Source organism: Peromyscus maniculatus, chromosome 1 (genome assembly GCF_049852395.1).
Source record: "Peromyscus maniculatus bairdii isolate BWxNUB_F1_BW_parent chromosome 1, HU_Pman_BW_mat_3.1, whole genome shotgun sequence".
Taxonomy (NCBI): Eukaryota; Metazoa; Chordata; class Mammalia; order Rodentia; family Cricetidae; genus Peromyscus; species Peromyscus maniculatus.
This window is the reverse complement of record NC_134852.1, coordinates 96,178,010-96,191,260: the sequence shown is the minus strand read 5'-3', so window position 1 is coordinate 96,191,260 and position 13,251 is coordinate 96,178,010. Positions and strand designations below refer to the sequence as shown.

At 38.7% G+C, this 13,251-nt stretch overlaps 1 protein-coding gene across 1 annotated transcript; it reads right to left on the bottom strand.

Annotated features, from left to right (window-relative positions):
- Positions 1 to 11,139: 11,139 nt before the first annotated feature.
- LOC102915811 (olfactory receptor 5V1-like) lies at positions 11,140 to 12,184 on the bottom strand. The gene has a single exon (XM_006990769.4). The coding sequence runs from the start codon at positions 12,171 to 12,173 to the stop codon at positions 11,226 to 11,228; it is 948 nt and encodes a 315-aa protein (XP_006990831.3). The 5' UTR covers positions 12,174 to 12,184; the 3' UTR covers positions 11,140 to 11,225.
- Between the last annotated feature and the right edge of the window lie 1,067 nt (positions 12,185 to 13,251).

The window sequence follows — 13,251 nt, the reverse complement described above, 5'->3', positions numbered from 1 at the left end:
TAGAGCAAAAGACATCATCATTCAAACAAAACATCAGGACACAAAATGAGAAAAGATCTTTACCAATTACACAGCTAATAGAGGATTGGTATCTAAAATATATAAAGAACTAAAAGATGGACATTAAGAAAACAAATGACTCAATTTTAAAATGAGGTACAGATCTAAACAGAGAATTCTCAAAAGAAGAAATAAAATGGTTAAGAAGTGCTTCAAGGAACGTTCAACACCCTTAGTCCTCAGAAAAAGGCAAATCAAAACTACTTTGAGATTGTTATCTTATACCAGATAAAATGCCAAGATCAATATAACAAATGGCAGCTCATGCTGGCAAGCATGTGGAATAAGAGGAACACTCACCCATTGTAGGTAGTAATGAAAACTTGTACAGCCACTATGGAAATCAATGTGGCAGGTTCTAGTGGAATCTGGAAATAGATCTACCCCAAGATACAGCCATACTTCTTGTTCTAATTTGAGTTACTATTCTTATGATGAAACACCATGACAAAAATGTTAGAGGAAAGAGTTTATTTGGCTTACAGTTTTACATTGCAGTCTGTCACTGGAGGAAATCAGAATAGGAACTCAAGTAGGGCAGGAACCTGGAGGCACAGACTCAGAGAGTACTGACTACTAGCTTTCTCATCCTGCTTTATTCTATAACCCAGGATCTCCAGCTCCAGAGTGGCATCACCCAAAAATAGGCTGGCCTCTCCCCCATCAGTCCCTGATTAAGAAAATGCCCTACAGCTGGATCTTATGGGGACATTTTCTCAATTGAGGTAACCTCCTTTCAGATGGCTCTAGCTTTTGACAAGCTGACACATTAGGCATCATGATGCCGAACTTAGTGTGGACACCTGATCAGCATGGTGCACTACAGCCCAGAACTTGTGGACTCAAGTGATACTCCTGCCTCGGCCTCCAGAGTAGCTGGGACTACAGGCATGCACGTAAGGAGAGGTGGGGCATGGTCCAACATGGTTCTCAGGAGAACTTTGCCTTGATCCACAACACCAGCATCAAAGACCATGAGGTAGCAAAGAGAAGAGAGAGTACATACATGAATCCCAGGTCTTAAGGGGTCCCCTTCCAAGCCACATCACGGGGTGGGGGGGCAGGTACCTAGCAACCACCTGCTGCCTCACGAGGGGTGGTGCTTCAGGGTAAGCACAGAAAACCACCCCTACAGCATCATACCACTCTTTGGTATATACCCAAAGGAATATACATCCTAATACAGAGACATGTGCTCCATCATGTTCATTGCTGCCCTACTTATAATAGCTAGAAATTGAAAAGACTGAAGAATGAATGATGAAAATGCAGCGCATGTATCAATAGAATATTATTTGGGTGTTAAAAAAAAGAAATCATGAAATTTGCAGCTCAATAGATGAAGAAAGGAAAACTCATCCTGAGTGAGGTAATCTGGACCCCAAAAGACAAATATTGTATGTTTTCTCCTATATGAAATATATGAATATTACCTTTAAGTCTTTGAGAAACATGCTGCAAAATACATAACAAAAGAGACTAGGTATCAATTAAGGTGGGAAGGAAGGATCCCATAAAGACTGAGAAAAATAAAATATAATTATGAAGAGATAAGGAGTGACTAGAATGGAATGATTAAATGAGGAAGGGAATGAATGAGAGGGAAAATAGGGAGGGGTAACTAACGTTAAGGGTCATATGGAAACCTACTACTGCATAAGCTACCTAAAATACATACATATATGAAAGAAATCTAAATAGAGTCACTAAATAACACAGGAAGACAGTGCTCCCAACTAGACATCTTTCACCACCAAGCAAAATCTCCAGTGGCATTGAGTAGCGGACCAAATGGGCCTCATGAAAACCCAAAAAGATCTCAAGCTATTTCCAACACCCTTGGCTGATAATAAGATCATATTGCTGAAGACTATACTTACATATCTCCCTGAACATGGAGAAGTCAAGGTCTTGCTGACGTAGAGACTTCACCCCTCTTGACTAGAGGTCATGGTACTGAAACTCTGTGTGCTACCAGAAAGACAAAGTAACCACCAACTCTGATACAAACCCTCCTATCTATAATGGTGACCTGCTTCCATAATATATCTATGAAATAATGGCACAAACATTTTGGAATAACCAAGCACTACCAGATTGGATTTAAGACCCATTCCATGAGGTTGAACCCATGCATGACACTGCTAGAATAGCCATGAACTCTTGACTTGATATGCCATGGACTTAGAGGAAAACCAAATGCTATTTTTCTGCTGAAGTAACATAGTAAACACTGTTTTCTAGTGACATTCTGCTATACCCATAAATTGGTGCCTCATTCATCCATCATCAGAGTATCCTCTACTTTCAAGGACTAACACAGAACCACAACTGAACAATGTGCAAACAGATTTTTGGAACATTCATTTTTAAATGGGATGTATCCATCAGACCCCTCCCATCTGGGGGCTCAGGAAGCTATGCAAAAGAGGCAGCAGAAAGACTGTAAGAGTCAGAGAAGGTAGATGGCTCCAAGGAAACAATCTCCCATACACAACAGAACTGGTGCACATATGAATTCAAAAACTGTGGTAGCATGCACAAGGCCTATACATATTCAAGCCGGACTGTATCCTAGTACTGAGAGGAAGAACTGTATGTGGGCTCCCACTGCTAAGCAAGAAGATATCTGCAACTGACACCCACTTTCAAAGGAAAAAAATAGTTTAGTCCAATGGAATCTTACTGAGTATATTAATCACAATTAAGAGTAGGCCTCATACCCAGCAGTAGACTGCCAACACAAAACACACACAATGGTACTTTTGTAGACTTTTTGTCTCACAGTTTTGTTTGTGCTTGTGTGTGTGTGTGTGTGTGTGTGTGTGTGTGTGTGTGTGTGTATTTCTTGTGGGTTTCTTATTCTGATTTGTTTGGGGATTTTTCTGCTTTGCCTCTTTGTTTCTTGCTAGAGAGAAAGAAAATGCATGGAGCTGGGTGTTTGGGTAGGTGGGGAGGATCTGGTAGGAATTGGCCAGGGAAATGAATATGATCAAAATATATTGTGGCCTTCCCCAGGATCCATCCTGTGGAGTCTCCCTGACCTCCCTACCCAGGTCTTCTCCCCATTATACTAGATCTTGTCAGTCTCAAATCAAGTACCCCTATCTAGTTTAGGCACTACTGACTCTGCCATAACCAGTTCCTAGGCTTTTGGCAGGAAATGTATTACCTGAACTACCCACAGTTTCTTTCTGCACCACATCCAACCTCTCCAGTGATCCAGATCTCCAAAATCCTTCTCCAGAGTCTAGCCCATTGAGTCTTCCTGAACCTCCCAATCTATGCCTTTTCCTCAACTCACCCAGTGTTGGTAGCCCAGGTCTAAAATCAAGTGCCATGACATTGTCTGGTGATTCTGGCCTGCTCTGTAAACAATTTTAAGGTCTGCCAGGACCTGTCCTTCTGCCATCACCACAGCAACTTCTATACCACATTCAACTCTCCGCTGACCAGATGTCCCACATCCTTCTCTAGAATCTACTCTGGTATGTCTTCCTGGTCCTCACCCCCAGATCTTCTCCCCAACTGGCCAGATCTAGTCTCAGTCCCACAAGCAGTGCCCCAGCCTAGTCTGGCATCACCTGCCTGTGCAACAACAAATCTATGGGCTTCTGTCAGGACTCTTCCTACTCATACCCCAACATACAGGCTCCCTCCCACACTGTATTTAACCTTACCACCCAGAAAAATCTACACATACATTCCAAGATTAGATAAAGAGTCAACCTGTACACCAACCCAGTACTCTCTGTCTACCTGATTTCATTTCATATAAGTCATATCCTAATTCTAGGCCCAAGCTTCCCATACTTTCTTTCATCTGCCCCAATATATTCTGTCTATATTAGAATTAGAACTAAGAAAAGAAAGTCACATTCTCAAATCCTATAGCAGAAGTACCAATATGAAAGACAAAACCAGCCGGGCGGTGGTGGTGCATGCCTTTAATCCCAGCACTTGGGAGGCAGAGCCAGGCGGATCTCTGTGAGTTCGAGGCCAGCCTGGGCTAGCAAGTGAGTTCCAGGAAAGGCACAAAGCTACACAGAGAAACCCTGTCTTGAAAAACCAAAAAAAAAAAAAAAGAAAGAAAGAAAAAGAAAAGAAAGACAAAGCCAGCATCTGCTGTCAAAAACCTACTAGAAATTTTTCCTGTAGAAATTTTTCCAATGAGAATTACCTAGATGAACCCAGGACACAGAATTTAAATGAACAATCATAAACTTCATCAGTGAATTCAAGGAGTTTAGAGTAGACACAAAGAAACAGCTCAATAAAATTAAAGAGAAAGAACTTGAAAATAAACAGTTGATGCCCAAGAAAACAAAACTATAAGGATGATGAACTGATGAAGACAATCCAAGACATAAAAACAGAATTCAAGAAACAGAAGACCCTGGAGGAGGTGGGAATGGGGGGTAGCCTGGGGGTAAGGGGAGGGGGTAGGAGGGGGGAGAATAGGAGAACCCATGGCTGATATGTAGAACTGAATGGTATTGTAAAATAAAAATAAAATAAAATAAAAATAAAAAAAGAAACAGAAGAAAGAAACACTTAAGGGACTGAAGCTGAAATGGAGATTTAATTGAAAACCCAATAACTCAATTAGAAAACTCAAAGGAAAGTTGAACAAATAGATTGAATAATGATGAAAATAGAATATTAGGATTTGAAGACTACATGGAGGATCTAGATCAAAGAAGCAAAGAAGATGAAAAAAATTAAACACAGGAAAAGAACAAACAAGAAATGTAGTAAAACATGGAAAAAAAAACATAACTTTACCGGCTGGTTTTAGGTGTCAACTTGACACAAATTAGAGTCCTCAGAGGAAGGAGCCTCAGTTGAGGAAACGCCTCAATGAGATCCAACAGTAAGACATTTTCTCAAACAGTGATCAATGAAGGAGAACTCAGCTCATGGTAGGTGGTACCATCCCTGGGCTGCTGGTCCTGGATTATATTAGAAGGTGGGCTGAGCAAATCTGGCGAAGCAAGCCAGTAAGCAACTCCCCTCCAAAGACTTTGCATAAGCTCCTGCTTTGGGGATCCTGCCCTTTTTTGAGTTCCTGTCCTGACTTCCTTTAGTGATGAACAGCAATTCTGAAGTATAAGCCTAATAAACCCTTTACTACCCAACTAGCCCTTTGGTCATGAAGTTTTGTCACAGCCGTAGAAACACTAGCTAAAACAATAACCTAGAACTTTAGGCATAGATGAGAGAAAAGAATCCCAAGTCAATGGCATAGACAAGATCTTCAACAAGAATCAGAGAAAACATTCCAAAACCAAGCAGAGACACACCCATACAAATACAAGGAGCACATAGAAGACCAAATAGATAAAATAAAATAAAAAATCTATGAGGCATGTCAGAGTAAAAACACAAAGTATACAGAACAAATAAAGTTTATTGAAATCTTCAAAAGAAAAATTATAAGTCATATATAGAGGAAAACATAATAATAAGAGGTGATTCCTCAATGGAAATGTTTAAAGCCAGAAGAGTATAGAACAATGCATTTCCCTGAGCCTAAAAGACTATGACAGCCAGCCTACACTAATATACACTGCAAAACTATCTGCCATAGTTAAATGAAAGGGAAACAGTATAAACAGCCTTTAAAATTTTTATATCCTCCTGATAGTTGTGATGTTTAATCCCATACTCAGGAGGCAGAGGAAGGTAGGTCTCTATGAGTCCGAGATGAGCCTAGACTACAGAGTGAGTTCCAGGATAGCCACGGCTACACAGAGAAACCCTGTCTTGAAAAAACTTATATTTAGCAAACCAAAAAGAAAAAAGAAAATACAGAAGCACTTTTGGGGCTGAAGAAAGGAAAGAGCATAGGCAAGAGACTGTGCAAAAAAATACAAAACCATAATGACTAAAATACAAAGTACCACTGAGAACACAACCACCACTACTGAAAATCAACAACACAATAACCACAATTAACACACACATTTCAATAGTAACTTTAAATAACAATGGCTCCAATTCTCCAAACAATGAACATACTGTGGCTAAACAGATCAAGAGAGAAAATTCTATCTGTAGTCTACAGGAAACATCTCAGATTTAAGGATAGACCCCACCTTAGAGTAGGGTTTGAATAAAAGTATTCCATTCAGAGTACCAGGAAACAAGCAGGGGATACTATACCAGTATCTGAGAAAGTAGAATTCAAACTTAAACTAATCAAAGAGGGACATGTCATTTTAATAAAGGGACCCATTAACCAAGAAGACATTAGTATCCTAAGCATTGATGCACTTAACTCTGGATCACTCAGTTTCATAAAACATCTGCTACTGAATTTACCTGGACATGAGTGAGAGTAATGAAGGGTGAGGATCGAGGGAAAGAGAGCCTGTGGGAGCAGGAGATCCCAGCTGGATCAAGAACAGAGAGGGAGAACAAGGAATAGGAGACCATGATAAATGAAGACCACATGAGAAAAGGAAGAAACAAAGTGCTAGAGAGGCCCACAGAAATCCACAAAGATACCCCCACAATAGACTGCTGGCAATGGTCGAGAGACAGCCCAAACTGACCTACTCTGGTGATGGGATGGCCAAACACCCTAATAGTCCTGCCAGAAATCCCATCCAAGGACTGAGGAATCTGGATGCAGAGATCCACAGCTAGGCCACGGGTGGAGCACTGGGAGTCCAATTGGCGAGAAAGAGGAGGGTTTATATGAGCGAGAATTGTTGAAATCAAGGTTGGATAAAGCACAGGGACAAATAGCCAAACGAATGGAAACATATGAACTATGAACCAAAGGCTGAGGGGCCCCCAACTGGATCAGGCCCTCTGAATAGGTGAGACAGTCGATTGGCTTGATCTGTTTGGGAGGCATCCAGGCATTGGTACTGGGTCCTGTGCTCATTGCATGAGTTGGCTGTTTGAAACCTGGGACTTATGCAGGTACGCTTGGCTCAGTCTGGGAGGAGGGGACTGGACCTGCCTGGACTGAGTCTACCAGGTTGATCTCAGTCCTCCTCGGGGGAGGCTTTGCCCTGGAGGAGGTGGGAATGGGAGGTGGGCTGGGGGGAAGGGGAGGGGGACAGGAGGGGGGAGAACAAGGGAATCCATGGCTGATATGTAGAACTGAATTGTATTGTAAAATAAAATAAAAGGAAAAAAAATAAAGACTGCCATAGAAAGTGATTTCAATACTTCATTCTTTCCAAGAGACAGATCATCTGAACAAAATAAACAGAGAAACATCAGAATTAAATGACATCATACTAACAGACTTATCAGAAATCTGTATAACAGTCAACACAAACACCAAAGTATATTTATTCTACAGAGCAACACAGGAAGGCTGAGTCAGGAGTTGCCAGACAGACACAGTTTTTTTCAAAATATGAAATTGATTTTGGAATGTATTTTCATGCTCCTTCTAGATGTAGCAGATAGGAATGAGTTTACTCAGATTACTTATTATTGCTTGAGATAATCATTCAATTAAATATTTAAAATATCCTTTATAGGCCTCTAAGGAAAAACATGTTTTTGCCACATGCAGCTTTTCCTTATGATTGTATGTGGCCTGAATATGAGAACTTTACTCATGTGGTTTTTCTTTAACCCTCAGAATATAAATTGTCTGATACTATAAAGTGGACTGTTGCATGAGGCTTTAGCCTGCTTCATTTATCAGGTCCATTCTCCCAGATCCCACCATCTCTAGAGTGGTGACATAGACCACTGATGCTTAGAGTTATCCTTCAGCCTTGTTTGTTGGTACTATTGATTTATTTATTTATTCATTTATTTATTCATTCATTTATTTATTTATTTATTTATTCATTTATTTATTTATTTGGTGTGGATTTTCTCCATCTCTTTTGATGTACTGGCCGGATATTATTTATTCCTTGTATTTTCTCGAGTTTAGTTATCCTCTCATGTTGAAGTTTTCCTTCTAATAGCTGGATTTGTAGATAGATACTGCTTAAATGTGCTTTATTATGGAATACTCCTTTTTCTCTATCTAATGTGATTGAAAGTTTTGCTAAATATTCTAGTTTGGACTGGCATCTGTGGTCTCTTCAAGTTTGTAGAACATCTGTCCAGACCCTTCTGGATTTTAGAGTCTCCACTGAGAATCATGTGTTATTTGAATAGGTCTGCTTTTATATGTTACTTGGTCTCTTTTCCTTGCAGCTTTTAATGTTCTCTTTGTTCTGCGTGAATAGTGTTTTGATTATTATGTGTTGTGGGAAATTTATTTTTCTGATCCATTCTCTTGGTTATTCTGTATGCTTCTTATACTTCAATACCTTCTTTAGGCTAAAGAAATTTTCTATTACTTTTGTCAAAGTCATTTTCTATGCCTTTGATCTGGGTTTCCTCTTTCTCTACCCCTATTATTCTTAGATGTCTTTTACAGTGTTCCAGATTTCCTAAATGTTTTGTGCATGGATTTCTTTAGATTTAGCATTTTCCTTAACAGAGATGTCTATTTCTTTTATGTTGTAGTCAATGCCTGGGATTCTTTCTTCTATGTTTTGTATTCTATTGGTGAGACTTTCCTCTGAGTTTTCTATTCAAGTTCCCAAATTTTCATTTCCACATTTCTCTCAGTTTGGATTTTCTTTATTGATTACATTTATATTTTCAGGTCTTGAATTGTTCTGCTCATTCCCCCTACACACACAGTTGTGTTTTTATAGATTTCTTGATGATATTCACAATAGCTATTTGGAAGTACTTAACTTGTGCTTCTGATGAATTGTATTTCTCAGGATATATATATATATATATAGATATATATATAGATATATACATATATAGATAGATAGATAGATAGATAGATAGATAGATAGATATAGATATAGATATACATAGATATGTACATATATGTTCTCATGGAGACATCATCCTGGCTGGTATTAACTGTGATTTTACACTGGCATCTAGGCATCTGGGATTGGGAAGATTTGTAATTTTAGTTGTTGATATCTGGTCTTGTCTTTTTGGAGTGAGTTTCCCATTCCTTGGTTTATATTTTATTCTCTAGATCTTAGGAGAATGTGGCAGCTGTGAATTTCCTCATAAGGAGTGCCTGTGAGATCCTGCCAGGTGTGACCACTAGGTGTCTAGAGTAGAACTTGTTTCTAGGTATTGGGAACTGAGAAAAATAGGGATTTGCTGGAAGTGTGGGAGGACAGATAAAGAAGGTAGGAATGTCCCCAAGGAATGGAGGAAGAAAAGGAATACAAGCCCCTACAGGTAGTCTGGTACAGGACTGGGAATGAGACTGGGGAGTTGGAATTGGAGGGTGGGAGGAGAATGCAGATTACCTACTCAATCCCCTGGTGAGTATTTCTAGTGGGCTTCCAGGGTGAGCATCCTCCACATGTTGGTGGTTGACATGAAGGGATGGTGTACTAGATAAGTTTATGTCACCTTGACACAGGTTTGAGTCATCTCAGAGTAGGAAACCATAACTGGAAAAATGCCTCTATAAGAGATTCCTTTCTTTTCTTTTCTTTTTTCTTTTCTTTTAATTATGAAAGTTTGGCCTTTAGCTTAAGTTTGTTCCCAATGAGTTCTTATTATTTTCTTAATTAATGACTGCTGTGGGAGAGCTCAGCCCTGGCCTGGTGGTCTTGGGTTCTATAAGAAACCAGGCTGAGCAAGCCATGGGGAGAAAGTCAGTATGCAGCACCCCTCCACGGTCTCTGCATCACCTGAGTCCAACTTCCTGCCCTGTTTGAGTTTCTGTCCTGACTTTTCTCAGGGACATTTGGCTCAGCCTGGGAGGGGTGGGGCTGGACCTGCCTGGACTGAGTCTACCAAGTTGAACTCAATCCTCAGGGGAGTCTTTGCCATGGAGAAGATGGGAATGGGGAGGACTAGGAGGAAGGCGGGGAGGGGGGGCAGGAGGGAGGAGAACAAGGGAATCCGTGGCTGATATGTAAAATTAAATTAAATTATAAAATAAAATTTTTTAAAAAAAATAAAATACAATAAATAAAAAAACTCTGATGAATACTAAGAATTTATGTATTTAAACAAAGTTCCAGGACTTTTCTCAATGAAATGTGTGTTTGACAGATGAATAGTAAAGATTCATTGACATAAATACATCATGGAATGGATTCTGCCATAAACATAGAAATATCATTTGTGACAGCATGAATGGATGCATGTGATTAAGCACAATGAAATAATATGATCACAAAGGAATCAAGACTGAAAGCTATAACTTACATATGGAATTAGAGGAAATTGAGCTAAAGAGAAAAATGGTCATTATAAAAAGGAAAGAGTGTAGAGACAACAGGAAATTGGTGACATGAGAGCACAGATATTCATGTTCTCAGGAGAAACAATATTTTTCTTCAATAAGATTTATTTCAAAGTATGTTCAGTACAGCACATAATAATATATGTATATCTCTTAGTTTAAAACATGTAGATCTCAAGAGTTCTCACTAGGAAAATGTTGTATTTCAGATGAGAAACATGTTGATTAGCTTTATTTAATTATATGGAGAGTGTTCATGAACAAAAACACTATGTTGTCTCCCTTAAGTATTTATAATTGTCAATTAAAATAAAGGTAGAACATTTTTCAAATGAATAGATGTAGATTACAAACACAAATAAAGAGGAACAGATAAAACAGATAAATGTAAATACAACTGTAGTCATGTATGTGCATACATATGTTGATATAGATAAAGCAGCAATAGATTTAAAGTTATTTCAGATAGCCTGCTGAATATAATCAATCTTCAAAATTTTGAATTTTGGATTACAATTTTTTTTTTTGCTTCTAGGACTGAACAGATGGTTTAAAGAACATTTGCTGTCCTCACAAAGGATGTAACTTCAGTTACCAGCATCCACATGACAGTTCACAAACATCTATAACTCCAGGTCCAGGAGATCCAACATCCCCTTAGAATCTCCACAGAACACAAGTGGTGTGCATACACATGTACAGGGAAAACAATCATGAAAATAGCGACAAAATAAATAAATCTTTAAAAAACAAATTTTCATTTCCAGTATATTCAGATGTGTGCACACTTATATTTGAAATTACATGTATATATCAATTCCTGTCTGTGCACATGTTCTATTTTATTATGTGCTCCTATACACTTGTTCTAGGGAGAGTGTGAGAAATTCTTATATCATGCTTTCTGTGAACATATCCTAAGATGTAAAACTTTCCTGAGTGCTGCTTTGACTTCTGTGTTTCTCAGGCTGTAGATAATAGGGTTTAACATCGGGGTAATGACACCATACAGCATAGAGATGAGTCTGTCTCTAGCAGGAGAGTGTTGACTGGAGGAGGGGCGGATATAGGTAAATATTGTTGTGCCATAGAACAAGAAGACTACAAGAAGATGGGAAGCACATGTGGAGAAAGCTTTGCGCTTCCCTTCCACTGATTGGATCTTGAGGATGGTGGAGACAATGTATATGTAGGAGATCAAAGTAATTAGAAATGCACCAACCCCAAAGATACTGCCCATCAATAAAATCAGCAGTTCTGCTATGAAGGTGGATGAGCATGACAGGGCCACCACAGGTGGGATATCACAGTAGTACTGGTTAACTCGGTTGGACTTGCAGAAAGATAAGCTGAAGGTTGCCATTGTATGCATGAATGAATTGAAAAACCCAGCTGCCCAGGTCCCAAACAACAGCTGCACACAGCGAACCTTGGTCATGATGAGAGAGTAACGCAGAGGGAAACATATGGCCACATACCGATCATAAGCCATCACAGCCAGCAAGAAAACTTCAGTCCCAGCTAGGGCCACCAGGAAATAGAGCTGCAAAGCACACCCAACAAAGGAAATGCTGTGATCCTCAGTCAAGAGATTCTTGAGCATCTTGGGGACAGTAGCTGACGGGCAGAATATGTCTAGCAGGGACAGATTTGCCAACAGGTAATACATGGGATTTTGAAGCTTTCTCTCAGTCACTATGGCCAAGAGGATGGCCCCGTTTCCCAGCAAAGTGATCTGATAGATGATGACAAAGGCCACGAAGAGAGGGTAACGCACCTCAGGGAGGTCAGAGAGCCCTATGAGGATGAATTGAGTCACTGTGGTAAGATTGTAGACATCCATCTTCTCTCTCTGAATGGGTGTTTCTAAGGGAAATGAAAGCAAAGAATGCAGATTGGAGTGACAAGGCAGAGAGCTCTGGGACAAGGGAAATATCAGGCTACTGGTGAATTATGATTATGTACATGATACTTCAGTTATGGATTTGAGTTCTTGAAACTTCTGCCCTAAGTGTTTGTGTAGTCATACTATTTCTTGAAATCCTCTTCTGCTCCTTATCACTAGAAAATCCCTTGAGACACTAATGAGAACTTGAAAGTTTATCTTCTTTATAGTCATTAGCAACCTTTAATTATGTGATTTTATTCATGAAAGTTAATAGATTTCTAACATCTCAATAGACATTGGCTTCATTTAGTCTTATATTAATATCCATAATTTTATGTAACCTTTCTAATTAAATTAATAGAACTTAAAATATGTAGTTCATGTATTCATTATGTATTTCATGTATTTTATATAATTATCATAATATATAAAGATTCCCTGATACATGAACATTAATAAATGTTAGGAATTAGTAGATGTGTGGGAAATCAAGTCAATAATAGGGTAAAGAATGTATATGAATGACATTTTACCTCCTCAAACTGAGTATCTATACTTAAGAAGAATAAATACAGAAATGTTCTTATGACTTTAAAACCATATGTTGAGGATACAAATATTGGCATTTAACTTAATTGGATATACAATAACCACGTTAAGCCAATTGTCTGGAAGAATCTAGCTGAACACATGGAAATCCACATTTTTGTCACTTTGAAAACAGTTTTTCCTTTTATTTTAGCCAGTTTTTACATGAGAATTTGAAAATTATCATGAAAAACCTGGTTAAAATAAAACAAAAAGGGACATTCTACTATCCTATGCAATTTTTTTACATAAAAACAATAAATATTTTCTTTGGTCAATTAAAATGCATATAGTAAATAATGCAAGTTATACATAATTATTTTTAGCCACAAACAGAATGAAAGTCTTCCCATCACTTTTTCCTCGGTAAGATACAAATAAGGAGTATTAAGATTCCTGAGTGTGCCTGATAAAGTGGTTATTGTGGTGTGAGGCTTTTAATTCT